The sequence below is a fragment of the Trachemys scripta genome, chromosome 7 (assembly GCF_013100865.1).
Source record: "Trachemys scripta elegans isolate TJP31775 chromosome 7, CAS_Tse_1.0, whole genome shotgun sequence".
NCBI classification, from domain to species: domain Eukaryota; kingdom Metazoa; phylum Chordata; order Testudines; family Emydidae; genus Trachemys; species Trachemys scripta.
Window position 1 is genome coordinate 121,672,794 of NC_048304.1, and position 15,351 is coordinate 121,688,144.

General features: G+C 43.5%; 1 protein-coding gene across 1 annotated transcript in view; it reads left to right on the plus strand.

The window, feature by feature from the left end:
• SH3PXD2A (SH3 and PX domains 2A) overlaps nt 1-15,351 on the plus strand; it is a gene marked incomplete in the record, with an annotated part of 374,021 nt that overhangs the window by 152,832 nt on the left and 205,838 nt on the right. The window contains 2 exon segments of the mRNA XM_034775874.1: nt 1,787-1,863; nt 12,564-12,655. Of these exon segments, the coding sequence (XP_034631765.1) occupies nt 1,787-1,863; nt 12,564-12,655 (169 nt within the window).

The following is a 15,351-nucleotide window of genomic DNA, read 5'->3' on the forward strand; positions in this document are numbered from 1 at the left end:
CATACATTATTAAATAACAATTTTCCCCTGCAAGATGTGTCAAGATTAATGAGAACCATGTGTTTTTAGTTCTTGGGGGATGATGTATCCACCTTTCCTTGGCGGGAGCAAAACTAACCATGCTGTTAAGGTCGTTGAGACTGATAGTTTGGGAGGAAGCAGGGAAAAAGTGGGAGCATCCTCATGGATTTTAGCTCCTCCCAATTGTTAAGGTACATGGTCTTGTTCAACTTCTCAGTGGTGCTATGAGCTTGGCCAAAGGAAATTCTGGAATGTAGGTTTGGAATCAGATTCCCTTTCCTCCTCATTTTCCATATCCCATCATCTGTGAACCACTGTCCTTCCTTTCTCCGTTGTCCAGTGGGAATAAGTTTGCAACAGAGGTTGGTGAAAAGACCAGTTTATGTCTTACATGGAAGCTTCATGGACTAAATATGTTCTACCATAAGGAGAACGTGTAATTTATTCTTGTCTCAATGTGTTTAAAAAAAAATTCAACGTGAGAGAAAAAAGGAAGAAAATCACCAAAAAAGGATGTGAAAATATATTCCTTTCAAGCCAAAAAATACCAACTCCATGACATCTTTTTCTGTGGGAAACTCATTTTCCTAGAGCATCTCGATAAATTCTGGTTTTATCAGTTTAACACAAGACCCAGCAATTTATTTAAGCTTCACTTGCTTGCAGAAGTTTCGTCCACTACAAACATCAGGATTATGATTTTTTTTCACTTAAAAAGAAAAATAATACAGTGTCATGGCTGAGATGATAGACGATACAGCTGAACGTACCACTTGCCTGTTGAGTTACTATTTGATTGCTCTCTATAGATCTCTGCACGAGTTACTTGCATTTGCAGTCTGTGTAGAGGGGAGAGTAGCTGCTGTAGGCAGAGAATAGATGGGTGAGAGTGCAGAGGCAGATTAAGATTTATTGGGACCCTGGGCACAAAGAACATTTGCCCCACACACACCCTGGTGGTCCAGGGATGCTGGAACTGGGGGAGCCACAGGGGCCGTGGCCCCCCACTTTTTAAATGGGCAAGTAGCCTCGGGCAGGCGTGGTTCAGTGACAGCGGGGGCTGCACTTCGCAGCGGGAGAGCTGATAAGGTGATAATGCTGCCCCTCGGCCCCCAGCCAAGGGCAGGTGGAGGGTCCAGGGCTCCCCACAGCAGCCCAGGCCTGTGCGTTAATCCACCACTGCTGCCCTGCTCTCACCCACTGCGCTGGCCCGCACCGCTGAGCTGTTGCAGAGGGGGAACTAAGTCGTGCTCGTGCCAGGTATACAGCTGGAGCAGTTTACTTCTTCCCTGAAGCAAAGGGGGAAGCAGAGACCAATTGTGACTCTCTGAGGAGTCTTAGAAAGGAATATTTGTAATATTTGTGGCTTTTTCACTTTAGCATTTAGTGAAGATGCTCCTACGCTGACGGAAGAGTTTCTCCCATTGGTGTAGTTAATCCACCTCTGCAAGAGGCGGTAGCTATGTCGATAGAAGACACTCTCCCATAGACATAGCGCCGTCTACACCGGAGATTAGGTCAGTGTAACTGGATTTTTCACACCGCTGAGTGACATAGTTATACTGATGTAAGTTTGTAGTGTAGACTTGGCCTTAGCCGAGGTCAGCACAGCAAATTTGTGGCTGAGCCCAGAATGGAACCCAAATATTCTCACTCCTTGTCTTCTGCATGGGGCACTAGACCATTGTTCCACTCCATGCTATCATATTATACCATAGTGCCACCCACGTTCCTAAACCCCTCTTTTTGTGTGTTCCCTTTGCAGGTAAAATCCTGTTCCGGAGGAGTCATATTCGAGATGTAGCTGTGAAGAGACTGAAGCCCATTGACGAATATTGCAGGGTAAGAATTTTATCTTCACAGAAGAATGAGTATCGGAGGGTTACGGATGGAAAACTCTGCCAGGTGATCAATCAAAGATATCCATGGCTAGCAGCCAGTGCAGCGCTGGAAATCTCCCGCTGTTGCCATTAGAGAGTTTGAACTGGCTACATCAGACTTGCAGAGCCTGTCCCCAGGAAGGGTCTGCTTGAAAAAATCGGGAAGTGAAAAAGGAGAGGAGAAAGGTGAGCTGAGAACTGCCCTTTCTAAAATGTCAGCAAGTAAGAGGGGGGTGGGGGGGGAGTGGCAGTGTATTTGAGCACAGAGGATCCCTTTGACCTACAGGCTCCTCAGACAAAACTACTGTAGAATAGTGCCAAAGATGGGAGAGTTTTGCTCCAGGGAGCTTCTTTTACCAGCATAGTGTCCAGTGTTGCAGAAGACCTTTAACTCCTACATACCTTCCGTGTCGAGAATCTTACTATCAGATAAGGGATTCTGTGCCCAACTAGCGGTGTCAGCGCTCTTCATCTTAGCCTCAAACTCTGGTCTGAGCTCTGGTTCTGCCAGACAAAATTCCTCTGCCTGTCTGGTCCTGGTAGAATTCCTGCACTAGGAATCCTCTTGTGTTTTACAGTTATAGACAGTGGTAACGCAGCCCAGGGAGCTCAGAAGAGTTGAAGATAGTGCTCTTGAGGACACTTAAGCTAAAAGATGCAGCCATGTGTGGCCAGGCTGAAACAGGCCCATGACAGGCACAGATACTCCTAGCCAATGGTATAAGCCGTGAACCTAGTTTCACCTGTTAGAGCATTTCAAAGAGATGTAGTTAGCAATTAAATCCACTGGAGTTGAACCCTGGGGTTGTCCTAGTGTACCTCCTGGGTGATTCAGAGGCTGGAGCAGAGTAGTTAATATGGCATTTGATAAGCCATACCTGCCCACCTGTTCAATAATATTCCAATTAGACCAGGTTTTGCTTTGCATGAAGCTAGAGATAAATGATTGGCTATTTTTTTTGACAGTGTTTCCAATACTGAGTGAAGCCCTGGAAAATACGTTGCAGGGAGGAACAGTGCATTGGCAAGTTGAGGGTGGGTTTGGTGACCAAATCTGCCTCGTCCATCCTGATTTTGCGATTTGTTGATAGTTAATCTTCGGACACTAAATTAAAAGGTATTCCAGAGCAAGACTGGTGTGCTGGTTTTAAGGTGGGATCAGCCGTGTCAACCAAAGTGCATAATCTAATCCCCAGACTTCCTCTTTTATTTCCTGTGATTTTTTTTCCCTTTTAAGAAAACTAGATGGGCAGGCGGAGGAGAAAAATATATATTCTCAAAAATGTTTCCTGTCAGATATTTGCTTATCCAAATTGGGTGCAGATCACTGGAGACCATAGAGCCTGAGGCATGTGGAAAGGGAGCAGACATTCTGCTTTATTGAAGTCCTTGTCATCTGAATCATCTGGTCCAGAAAACTGTGAAAAAAGTCTTATCTCATGAGATCAGGCTTTTTATGCAACAATTAATGCAGTGTCTGACTAATAATGGCCTAATAGCTATCTTTAAAAATGTGTGCTTGTACTGTATTCCCGGCATTTGTTCGGAAAGGAACTGCACGAGACACGTGCAGTAAGAAATAATGTCACGGGTTCACCAAACAGGCATGCCAAGATGAAGGCAGTAGTTTACGCTGGGGAGTGCAGACATGACCTCTGACCTTGATGAACTGGAAGCTGGTTATCTGGGCCGCCATTGTCTGAGAAGCAGACAGACCAATACCGGGTTAGGGTTACATCATCGGTCATGTCTGAGGAGTATATTACTGCAACCGTTGTTGCCGTTATCATTAGAACTGAATTGCTATCACCACCACTGGCCATCCTTGTCATTATGTATTTTCTCTCATGGAGAAATCCGTTCAGACCGTCACTAGCTTTTAGCTGAGCTCAATGAAACTCCTTCATTTCCAGCAGGCTTCTCATTAATGCTAGAACAGATTTGAATCACTAATGGGCAAATTTCAAGCTATGGCTCAGTTTGGGGAAGCTTGGATGCTTCTCCAAAGAGAGGCTATTCGTTTAACGTATTGATTGATTAATGGTGCTCTTTGCCTCAGTCTTTTACATTAATCTAAAAATGACCAAAATTCATTAAAATCTGCAGAGCCTGCCGCAAAAATGGTCTGCAGGTCACTGAAAAGCTTGATCAAAAATGTTCCTCTTATACCCTGCCCTGAAGATCACCAGACCCAGTTGTAGGCTAAGCCAGATCAACTCTGCCACTTGCATTAGAACCTTCTACCCCCGTCACTGGTAGCAAGAGTGACACAGTGGTTAGTCTGTCTGTCGGCTGGCAGGACAGCAACACCGTGGTTCATGAATCTCACAGCAGGACATAGGGATAGAGGCCTAAGGAAGTAACTGGGTGCCAGACCACATAGGGCTTTACAGATTTTAACCAGCGCCTTTGCCGAACTTTTTGAGTCTGCAAAGCTCACAAGAACGGCTTTCTTTTAAAATTTCCTCCTTCATACAAGGAATGGCTGTCTTATGTTGTTTCACAGCTTCCACTTCCAGACCATGGAAGTCCAGAGGTGTTTGAAAATAATAATGAAAAGCAAACATTTTGAGCCTCAAAAGTTCATTAGAGTTTTTGGACAAAGGTTTGGGGAGGGAAGGAGAGATTCTTGCTAGGTCCTAGCTGGGGTAAAATCCTGGCCCCTTAGAAATCAATGAGAATGTTGCCACTGACTTCAATGGGGGCAGTATTTCATGCCTGGTTCTTATTAAGACCTAGACATCAGGAGTATTTTCTGGGGTCTTTGCTATAGATCAGTGTAAGGGGTTTCTGAACCCATTGTATATGATCTGTGTAATCCTGGATGTTCGCCCAATCTTTGAATTCCCCCAGTATGAAATTGACCGGGAATGTTAGGCAGCTGTGAATCAGGAGCATAACAACCAGGAAAAGTACCGTTGATACAGGGAAAGGGAAAGAGGTTGTGGATAAAACAGTATTAACTAATATTAACTGTTTCCTCCCGAGCAGCAATTATTACTACATATGTTTTCCACAGACTTCAGTGAAATTAGGATCTAGCCCCACAACTTCAGAAGTGTTAACTCCTTTATATCTTTCTTCCTTTCTCACTGCATGTATTGATTTTAAAACAGTTATCCCAAACTACACCGCAATAACATAAAACATGGAGAAGTGTTCATCAATTATGCGCCCTTCAGTCCCACATTAGCCCCCAAAATAGCTTAAATGGAATTCAAGTGTGGCACAGACAGGGATGAAGTTCACCTTTTGTGAACTAAAAATGAGGATGCAACTGAATATTGAGCCTTGAAAGGTGATGATGTAGGGTTGCGATTGCGTGAAGCTGTCGTGGAGGACTTTTGACCCAGGGTATTAAAATCAATAAATAAGACAAAGGCCTGTCTCTATGACAGCTGCAGCATCGCTGAAATCCGTAGCACCTCTAGCGTGAGTAAGGATGACAGGCTCAAACCCAGAGTTCAGGCTGATTGTTGCCAGATGAGCTTTACTCCTCCGTATCACCTGTCCTGGAAAGCAGAAGTTCAGAAAGGCCCTGGCAAATGCGTGATAAGAATGCTACAGCTTCTTCTTTTTTTATCATTTGAGTTTGCAAGCTGTCTCTCTCCGGGCGGGAGGGTTTGCACATTTGAGATGTGGGGTCTGATTTTTTTCAACAGACACAGAAACAATGAAAGCCAGACAAAGCATGTCTGAGCATTTGTGTGGAGCCGCTGCAGCACAGGGAGGTCTGTAAAATGTACTATGTCAGCCCCCAAGAGTGCGTCCCTTCTGAACTTGAGAACACTGGACTCCCACACTGCCCACTACCAAGGAGACCTCCCAAGGACTCTGGATATTTCACTATTTTAGTACAGCTCAGGGAAATAGCTGCACTGTGATAATTAGGCCAATATTTGGCACAGCAGTAAGAAGCATTTAAGAAGCAGTGAAAAGGGGAGAGGGGCCGGGGGAAATATTTTCAGTGCTTTTTCTCATCTGTGAACATAAACTGCAGCACTGTGAATGTATTGCTGGTTAATTTAGAAAGTAATCTAACAGACTAGGCAAACTCTGCCTGTAAATATTTGTTGCCCACTGGAATTGATATCTCTGGATGATTTCCCTCTTAACCATAGACTTTCAGTTACTTTAGTGTGAATTGTGCTCCTCTGGGCTCATTTGAACCAGTTTCCTCCTGGCATCTGAAGATTCTTTGCCAATTTAAAATAAAGAGCAACTTCATATTCTTGCTCTGCCGGGGGAGGGAGGAGCATTTTATTTAATAGGACTTCTAAACTTTGATGGCCAAAATACATCTCTTGGTAAGCATGTGTCCAATACATACTGTGCCTTATGCATGGAATGACCTCGGAGTTGTGGTTCACAAAACCACCATGCTCTTCTTGTTCAACCCCCTCTGAAAAACTCAGACCAACATTTTCAGACTTGGAGTTGCCAATGTAGGAAAGCATTCTTGTTCAGGACAGCACTTAAGCACGTACATAAATCACATTGACTTAAGCATGTGCTTAAAAAGTATGTGCTTCAGTGCTGACCTGACTAGGAATGGGTTTAAGTAAGCATTAAGTACTTTCCTAAATTAAGGACTTAAATCTCGTATTTTCACACCTAAATAAAAGTGGGTGATTTCAGAGGGGTTGAATACTGGCAGCTCCAAGTGAGAAAAATTTGATCTTGCTTGTTGCACATTATCCACATGTTGTGAGATCATAATTAAAAAAAGAAAATGACCTTCCTCTAGATTTCCCAGTCCATCCTCTCTGCTCTATGTCAGTCTTCAAGGCCATTAGTCTGCCAAGACTTACACATATGAGTCTTTCTGTTTGTGTCTACTACAGAACCAAATGAGCACCAAATGAAAAATTAATAATAATTAGAGCTGATCAAAAATGTGTCACATTTTCATGAAAAAATTCAAAATTCATCTTAAATTTTTGTCAACATTTTTAAAAAATCAGAAAATTTAGACTAGGTCTTCTACTGTCTTTATAAATATACATACCATAAGAGTCCTTGACTTGGCTATTTTAATGTTCTTTTCATGTAATTTTATTGTGTGTAATTTTCTCAGCTTTTAAAAAAGCAAACTGAAAAAACAGAAACGGAATTGTATGGAATCATCTTGACACTCCCGCGGGTCATCCTTTGAGTTGGAACCATTAGATCCAGAGCACAGATATCTGCCATGTGAGCTAACAAAGTAACTTAATCCAGCCCTTGTCCCTTCATTCAAGCCCAGTAGCTTCCACTCCATGCTGCCTGGAAACCAGCAGGGGGAGTATTGAAAGCACAGTTTTTCTCTGAGTTCAGCAGCCCCTGGCAGCCAGGAGCAGCAATTTCAAGGAAAGTCCGGATCAGTCCCCTGGAGTGCCAGCTTGGAGGAGTGTGCTCAGTTGCTTTATGGGGATGGCGCATACACAGTACATTTGGCATTTAGGAACTCTGCAAGGATGGAGCATGCTCAGTGCAGATGGAATCACTGGAGAATTTAGTTGCCAACCTTTACGAAGTCTCTACTGAGCATGTGCAAATGGCAGTTTTTCAGAGGCATGCAGCTTGGACACATTTGGGTGAATTTTTACCGGGATGCAAAAGGCACATTCCTGACACAAGGACAACCACCTTGCCCAATTTCAAGCCCCTGCTCCAAAGCATGGGGGCGCTAGAAGTTCTTAGTGAAACAGTGGTAAGCAATTTTTTTTTTTATCATGGCAAAACCTCTACCTCATTCTGAGAAACAGCTGAACCATTTTCCCTGAAACTTTCCAGAAAATTTCAGCCTAAGGCAGACACCCAGCACGGAAAATTTCAGCCTGAATAATTCAAGACTGAAAAATTATAAGAAATTGAAAACAGGCTCTTATAATGGGAAGTGCCGAACAGCCTTAACTGTATGCAACACTACCAGCTGCCCCTATAATATGCATTTGTATACATACACGTATATACCTACATGCACGCGTCTGTATACCAATGTCTGTAAAACACATCTGTGTGTATATTTGTAAGTATATGTGTCTATACATACACATATGCAGCTATGTATACAAAACCACGCTCATGCTCACACCCATACAGACACGTTCTGTCCGTAACACGCACTCTCCATTTTGAGGTCTGTTTGTGGTTTTGCATTATGTTGAATTGCACTTTCTGTGCTGGCGGACAATAAGCTCCGGTGGGCCTGGATCTGTTCTTTGTTTTACACACTCCATCTAACATACAGCACCATGCACGCAGATGGCACCATGTAAATATTAACATTTGCCAAACGCCTTTATCACTGAAGATTGACTGGATATGAACTGGCAGATGTTGCATCACTTCTAATACGCTTTCTGATATTGGCCATTGTTCTGTGAGTTTTCTCTGGAAACTGCATTCTACCGAGAAAATTGCATGTTGAAATAAAGCCATAAACACCTTTTTCTGAAGGCATATGGCTGTGTGCATGAGGTATGAGTTGCTCATTACTGCTTTCAATACTCGGCACGGATAAACATGTTATTGCTGATAATATTCTGCAAGCGTGAAAAACTGAATTCCACGTGTTAGCGTTTTTATCTTTCATCTTTCCTGTGCAAATCCTTTACCGCTTTGGGATGATTGCTGCTTCTAATGATGTATTTTGCCCCCATTTCCAACCCCTTGCCCCTTCCCAATTGTTTTCATTCCCTTGCCATCTGTTTTCCTCTCTTTCTTTCCCTATCTTGAACGCCCTCCTTTCCTTGACCCTGTCCTGCAGTCCTTCCTTTGCTCTGTTGTATCTTTGCCCTGGGACTTATTCTCTTCCTCAAACTGTTGCTCTTTGTTAACTGTCTTGAATCTCATTAGACTTGTGGAGCTAATGGTTGGTGCGTTGTATGTTTGCCTAAGGGAGCTCTGTAAGGGGCAGAACAATGTGTGGTTAGTGCTGCAGTAGCCTCCCAGGCCCCAGCAGCCCTGTCTACACAGAGCTTTCCCAGCAGCAGTATCTTCTAGGAGATATTACGTGGATCCGGATCCTACAGCCTCTGTGCATCCCCAAATCCTATTGATTTCTGTAGGAGTTTTGGATGTTAAAACAAGTGCAGGGTCAGAGCTGTAGTTTAAAAAACTAACAAAAACTGACTTTCAGTGGGGCTTGTGCTCCAGAGTCATTGAGGTGCTTTTGAAATGTCCCACCTAAGTGGGGGGAGGGATAGCTCAGTGGTTTGAGCATTGGCCTACTAAACCCAGGGTTGTGAGTTCAATCCTTAAGAGGGCCACTTAGGGAGCTGGGGCAAAATCAGTACTTGGTCCTGCTAGCAAAAGCAGGGGGCTGGACTCAATGACCTTTCAGGGTCCCTTCCTGCTCTATGAGATAGGTGTATATCTCCATATATTAGACTAGGTAGAGCCAATGGTTTTCTTTGTGGATGACCCAAGATTTCCCAAAATAGGGACATAAATTTGGGAGTGAGATTTTCAGAAGCACCTAAATGACTTGAGCACAAATCCTATTGAAAGTCAATGGGCCTTGTGCTCCTAAGTCACTTAGCCCATTTGAAAATCCACCACATGCTCCTATTTCCATGAATAGCTCCCATTCAAGAGAAGGCCACTTATGTAGGTTCCTTATGTTAGGCACTCTGTGATAGGCTGGGCTCTCTTTAGGTTACATTGGGCATTTTCATAAATTCTGCCCCCCTCAAAATCCTTCTTATGATGGGGACACTTGGTTTCCAAGTGTTTCAAAAGAGTGTGTAAAGATCTGGCTTGTTTATGAAGCTGGGGTATGGCTTGATCCCAGGTCAGGGCTTATCTTCAAACCCACCAGCTTGTATGTGGTCTGATGAGTCCTTGTGGGCAGAAGAGGTTCACAAACTGGCCTCCTCTCAGTGGCTCTGTTACAGGAGTCAGCTGCCTCTGGTGCACAGTAACTCTTCTCCTGGTTGCCACCCCTTCCTGTGACACACCCTCCCTTTTCAGCTCATTTGCTCCAAATGGAGCAGGCTCTGCTGGTGTGTCTGTTCAGTACCAGTTCAGCCCAAAGGCCATCATTAGCCTTTTCCTGATTGGGAGGGGTGTGTGCCCCATCACACCCCCAAGTTGGAAAATGTTGGCCTCTCTGACAGTCGCCTCAGGAAGGAGCCACTCTAGACTTGCGGGGCCAAGTGACACTTTGGGGATTTATGTTTATTGTTAATGATACTTAGCACTTACCATGCTCAGTCCTGCAATACTGAAGTCTGTGGAAGCTGCACCATTGACTCCAGTGGTCGCAAGATCAACCCATAAACAACAATAGTTTTTCGAAACACAGAACAGACATTAAATAACTAAGTCTTTCAGCACCCCAGCAAAATAGGGGTTTCTCTCCCTATTCCAGATATGGGTAGCTAGTTTACTTATCTCCTCTGAATTTGGTCTAACGAGGTTAAGTGACTTGCCCAGAGTCAAAATGGAGTCAGTGGCAGAGACAGCACAAGCTCTCAGTGCTCCATTCCCTTTCTCAGTCCACTAGATCAAGTCACCTCTCCTTCTGCTTGAAGACTGAAGCTGAATGAAATGTGCTTTAACCATGGGTTTGTGTCTTCATTATGTTCATTGTGTTGTGAAATCCAATGACGTTTCTCTTACTCGTATGCTTCTCCCCTCCCCCCTTGGTAGAATCCAATTTCAAATTTCTACAGTTACTGCTATTCCTGGGCCGGAATTGTGTCTTCTGGATAATGGTTCTGATTTGCCATATGCATGTGTGTGTTTATACTCCATGAGGACAAAACTCACACAACTTTATTTCTTTTAGTTTAAAACAAGACATCAATTATTAATTGTGCAACAGCCGAGCTTAGGGCATCTTTATTCCAAGACAAAGCATTTCGTTTTCCATTTGTTTCCTTTCAGTTCTCTATGTGATATATTGAGAGAATGATCTGTGCTCTAGGTCATGTTCTCAGCACCGCAGCAGCTCTGCCGTTTCCAGTTTGGGCAGCCCAGCATTGCGTCCGCACTGTTTGGCACTCCTCTGCATTTCACCGAAGGCCAGTGTCACTTGGTTCACAAACTCACTGAAGTCTAATATAATTCCCCTACCTATAATGTGCCTCAAGTAGAATAAAGCAAAACCCTAGACTCTTAAGAAGCCTTTGAATTTGAATTTCAGACTCTTCAAGTCAGGGATACATGTACTGTAGCTGGAGAATTCAGGGGACAGAAATGCAGTATTACGTCATTACGTTTTAAATTTTCTGCTGTTCCTCCCCCACTGCGATTATATGGAAACAAATTCCAGTGCTTCTAGAAGTGTGGTTAGACGTAGAACAACGCAGCTAACTGAATCGCACCGCCGTGGCTTTTTGTTTCAGATGTGTGTCTGACTAAGAGCAGTCAGATCGATCACAAGGTTAGTCAAGCCCAGTTCGCCCAGCCATATCCATGAGTTAGTTCTAGTGCGATTTTTCATCTGTCTTTCAAGATTGTCTGGAAGGGAGTTCAGGTCTTTTGCCCTATTTTCAACTGACTTAAGAGCCAGACAGACTCATTCTCTTGAACAGGTTACAATGCCTCTAAGAAGCTTTGTCTATATTTAACTGTTCATGTAGCCTACTTCCAACATGCCTTAGCAAAGGAGAGGGTTAATCCCAGCCTTCTCTTCCCCTTATGCTGTTCACTTCCCTCTGTAAATCTCTGAATCATGTGCAAATGAGAGCACTGATCTGATTCTTTCTTCTCTGCTGCCTCTCACGTTTTAGATGAATATTTGACCTTCTCTGAGAGAACCAAGCCATGGAACCTAGAGAGCAAATACCTAAGACATTTTTGGACTTTACATGATGTGCTTGTCTCATCTATTTGAATGCTTAGTTTTCAATAAACTTAAAAATAATTGATGTTATCCCCAAATTGCATTTATTATTGTTGAGTGTAATGCGCACTGCATATGGGTACTTTACAGAGTGCATTATTCACCCATGAAATAACTCCAGTACATCTGTTAGTCTATAACGTGCCACAGAATTCTGTCGCTTTTTACAGATCCAGACTAACACGGCTACCCTATACTGTACTTAGCCATGATACATTGCAGGTTGTGAAAAATCCTCTCTGCCTGTTTTTCCAACCAATTAATCACTTTTTTTCCTGTTAACTTGCAAGGAAACTCATTGGCAAGTCCTGCATTCACTCCATAAATGAGAGGGTTTATGGAGCAAATTACTCAATGATATTGGGGAGTAATTTATTTGTAGTTTACGTATTTATTAATTTATTATGTATTTATACTTAGCAGCCATGGCCCCATTGCGCTAGGCACTGTACAAACACAACAAAGAGATGGTCCCTGCCCTGAAGAGTTTACACTATAAGTAAGATGGACTTGCACAGGAATAGCTAGAGTGGAATTTTGTCCCATGTGTCCAAAACCAAACCAGCCATCCCAAAGCCCCTCTGCTTGTTCAGGCACACAGCATAACCCATTTGCACTAACACATGCCACACCTTTTCTTTTCAGGGAAGCACCCTGGCATGATGCTTTTCTTGTTTATTTCCTCTGCTCTTCTAAATCATTCTGCTGACACAATCCAGAATTTTGCATTGTTCCTTTTCTTGCCTCTTGGTTGTATATTTAAGGACCTGTTTCTAAGCTTGATTTCTCTAAACACTTTCCTCTCCCCTCCCTCCTTTCTTTTACAGGCACTCGTCAGACTGCCGCCTCACATTTCACAGTGTGATGAAGTCTTTAGGTTCTTTGAGGCTCGACCAGAGGACATTAACCCTCCGAAAGAGTAAGTGTCATATTTGATTTCCAGCGCCACCCGGTGCTTTTGTTTGCACGGAAGGAAGCTGAAGGTCATTCTGGTTTATTACCTCCAATGGATGTGAGAACAGCTTTCTAAGCTTTCAGATGCTACCTGGGAAATGGCCTTGTAATTAGGTAAAAATAAGCCTGTGGGGGTGGGGAGGGGGATTCAAACACTCCCAAACACAAGTCTTGTCTCCATTCTTCAGGAAGCTCCCGGCCCACTTTTTCATTGTTTCTTGCTGATAATGCTAATGAGAGACACCCAGAGTTTTCCCAGTTTGTTGTTTTTAACTTGCCTGTTATCACTAAGGAGTCATTAAGCTCCTGAAAGCATTGTCTCAGCAGCAGATGGAAATCCTGCCACTTAGAGATTGACTCATTATTAGCAGCTGCCTCTTTAACTGTACTCCTTCCTGAAGATATTTCGTTTTTTTACTGGAGTATGAGTACGATCCTGAACCAAAATTGTCTCCTGAGAGTTTATTTGCTAGAAGCAGGAAGCCAAAGCAAAGGTTGGGGGCAAAGCTTTGGTTAGAAATAAAACAGAGTCGTAGCTTTTACCTTGGGATGGATAGATTGATTCAAACAGAGACCTGGCCAAGGATCTGAGAACTAGTACACCTCTACCCCAATATAACGCTGTCCTCGGAAGCCAAAAAATCGTACCACGTTATAGGTGAAACCGTGTTATATCGAACTTGCTTTGATCCGCCAGAGCGTGCAGCCCTGCCCCCCTGGAGCGCTGCTTTACCGCACTATATCCGAATTCATGTTATATCGGGTCGCGGTATATCGGGGTATAAATTTTATTTAACTTAAAGAGATGCTAATTCCTCCTGAAAAAAACATTGACAATTGTATTTACTAACAATGCTGCTGCTTTAGCTGACATTTCCTCTTCCCCTGTTCTCACTGCCCCAACACACCCACACTTTGTATTACTTGTGATATTTGCCTGCTAAAAACATCTTGACCCCATCCACACTGGGCCTCAAACCTGTGTGCTGCATTGATTGTAAACCGTGCCGGGCTAATTTGGTTTCAACACTGTTTGCATGGCCATTGTGGATAGGGCCAAAACACGTTTAGAGCCATTTGGGTTTTAAACCAGTTCAACCAATGTGGAGCCTGATTCAAAGCTGACTCAGGTCAATGGGAGTTTTTGCATCAGCTCCACTAGGCTTTTGTTCAGGCCAACAGTTCCCAGCCCAGTGTCGAAGAGTGGGAGATTTGTACTTTAAGGGCCTCATCTTCAAAACAATGTCTCCGTTTGTATGCACACAACTGTGCCTGCGTGGGGAAATGCTAGAATTTGCACTCACACTAACCTTGCATAGTCTTTTCTTTTTCTTCAGATTTATAATCCAAGATCTACAAAAAGAGTAAACCTGTCTTTTCAGCTAGGCCTTTGCAGGAGAATTTCTGGGGCGACTGTTAAAAAAGCCATGATTGTATGTTCACTGCTTAGCTCTGCACTGCTAAGTTATTTTAAAAAGCAGGAGGATATGTCCGCGTTAAGGGCTCATTGCACATGGAACTTACTGTCTGTCACAACATTCATCCAAGAACCTGAATGGGCTTTACAAACATTAATTAACTCTAAAACATCTCTAGAAGGCTGGAAAATGTTGTCCCCATTTTACAGGTAGAGAAACTGAGGCACAGAGAAGAGAAGTAAGTTGCTTAGGATCACAGAGGAAGCCAATGACTGCTTGAAATAGAACCCAGGAATCCTAATTTTAATGACTAGACCACACTCCTGCCTACTTGAGGTGCTGATATAGTCCGCATCACTGTAGCATCTGAGTGCCCCACAGTCTTTAATGTTTCCCTACAAGGGAAGGCAGTGCTATTAGCCTCTCTGTGCATCAGTTCTCCATTTGTAAAAGGTAATTTACTTGTTCAAGGTCACACAGGATGCCTATGTTAGAGCAAGGATTAAACCCTGGTCTTCCAAGTTCTAGGCTAGCCCTCAAAGCACTGCACAGTCCTTCCTCCCTTCCTACGACTCTTCTACAGTCTTTGCCAGTCTGAATGTTCAGACAGTCCTAGCAGTTATCTTTGATCCCATTTTCTTTCAACCTCCTTCCGCTCTCCCCAGGACAAAAGACTAAAGTGTCACAGCTCAGTACTTGTATCTTATTCTGACGTGATAATGAATGTGATTTATTTCATTGGAAAGTATAGAAAAAAGCCTGATTAAATCTCATTTTGCTAATGTCTGCGAGACATTAATCTAGCCAGGTTTAAATAAATCCTACCTCGTCTTCTGTAAGCAAACAGATCTTAGGGACGGTGGCTAAGGTTTCTGCTGGGAGCTCCTCACAAAAGATGTATTGTTGAAATTGAAGGTTAGCCCCTACAAAACCACAATGGAGAAGCCAATGGAAACAGCTCGGTATTTTTCTTTGTTGAGTGAAGGGGAAGGGGAGGAGGTCTATGGCTTGCAGGAATGCTGTGTAGGATCTACGCAAAGGGCATCTCCGCGGAGAACTTGAACCTGAGCCGTCGGTGTGCTAAAGAACAGAAAGAACAGTAAAAAAATCCCGGATTTATCCTCTCCTCCTGCTCCTGTATCATGCCCTTCAATTGTCTTCTGCAGAAACAAGATGGGGCACCACCTGGGCTCTTGGAGTTAGAGTCTACTCCCAATTACACTCATAAACCCCAGTCAGGTCA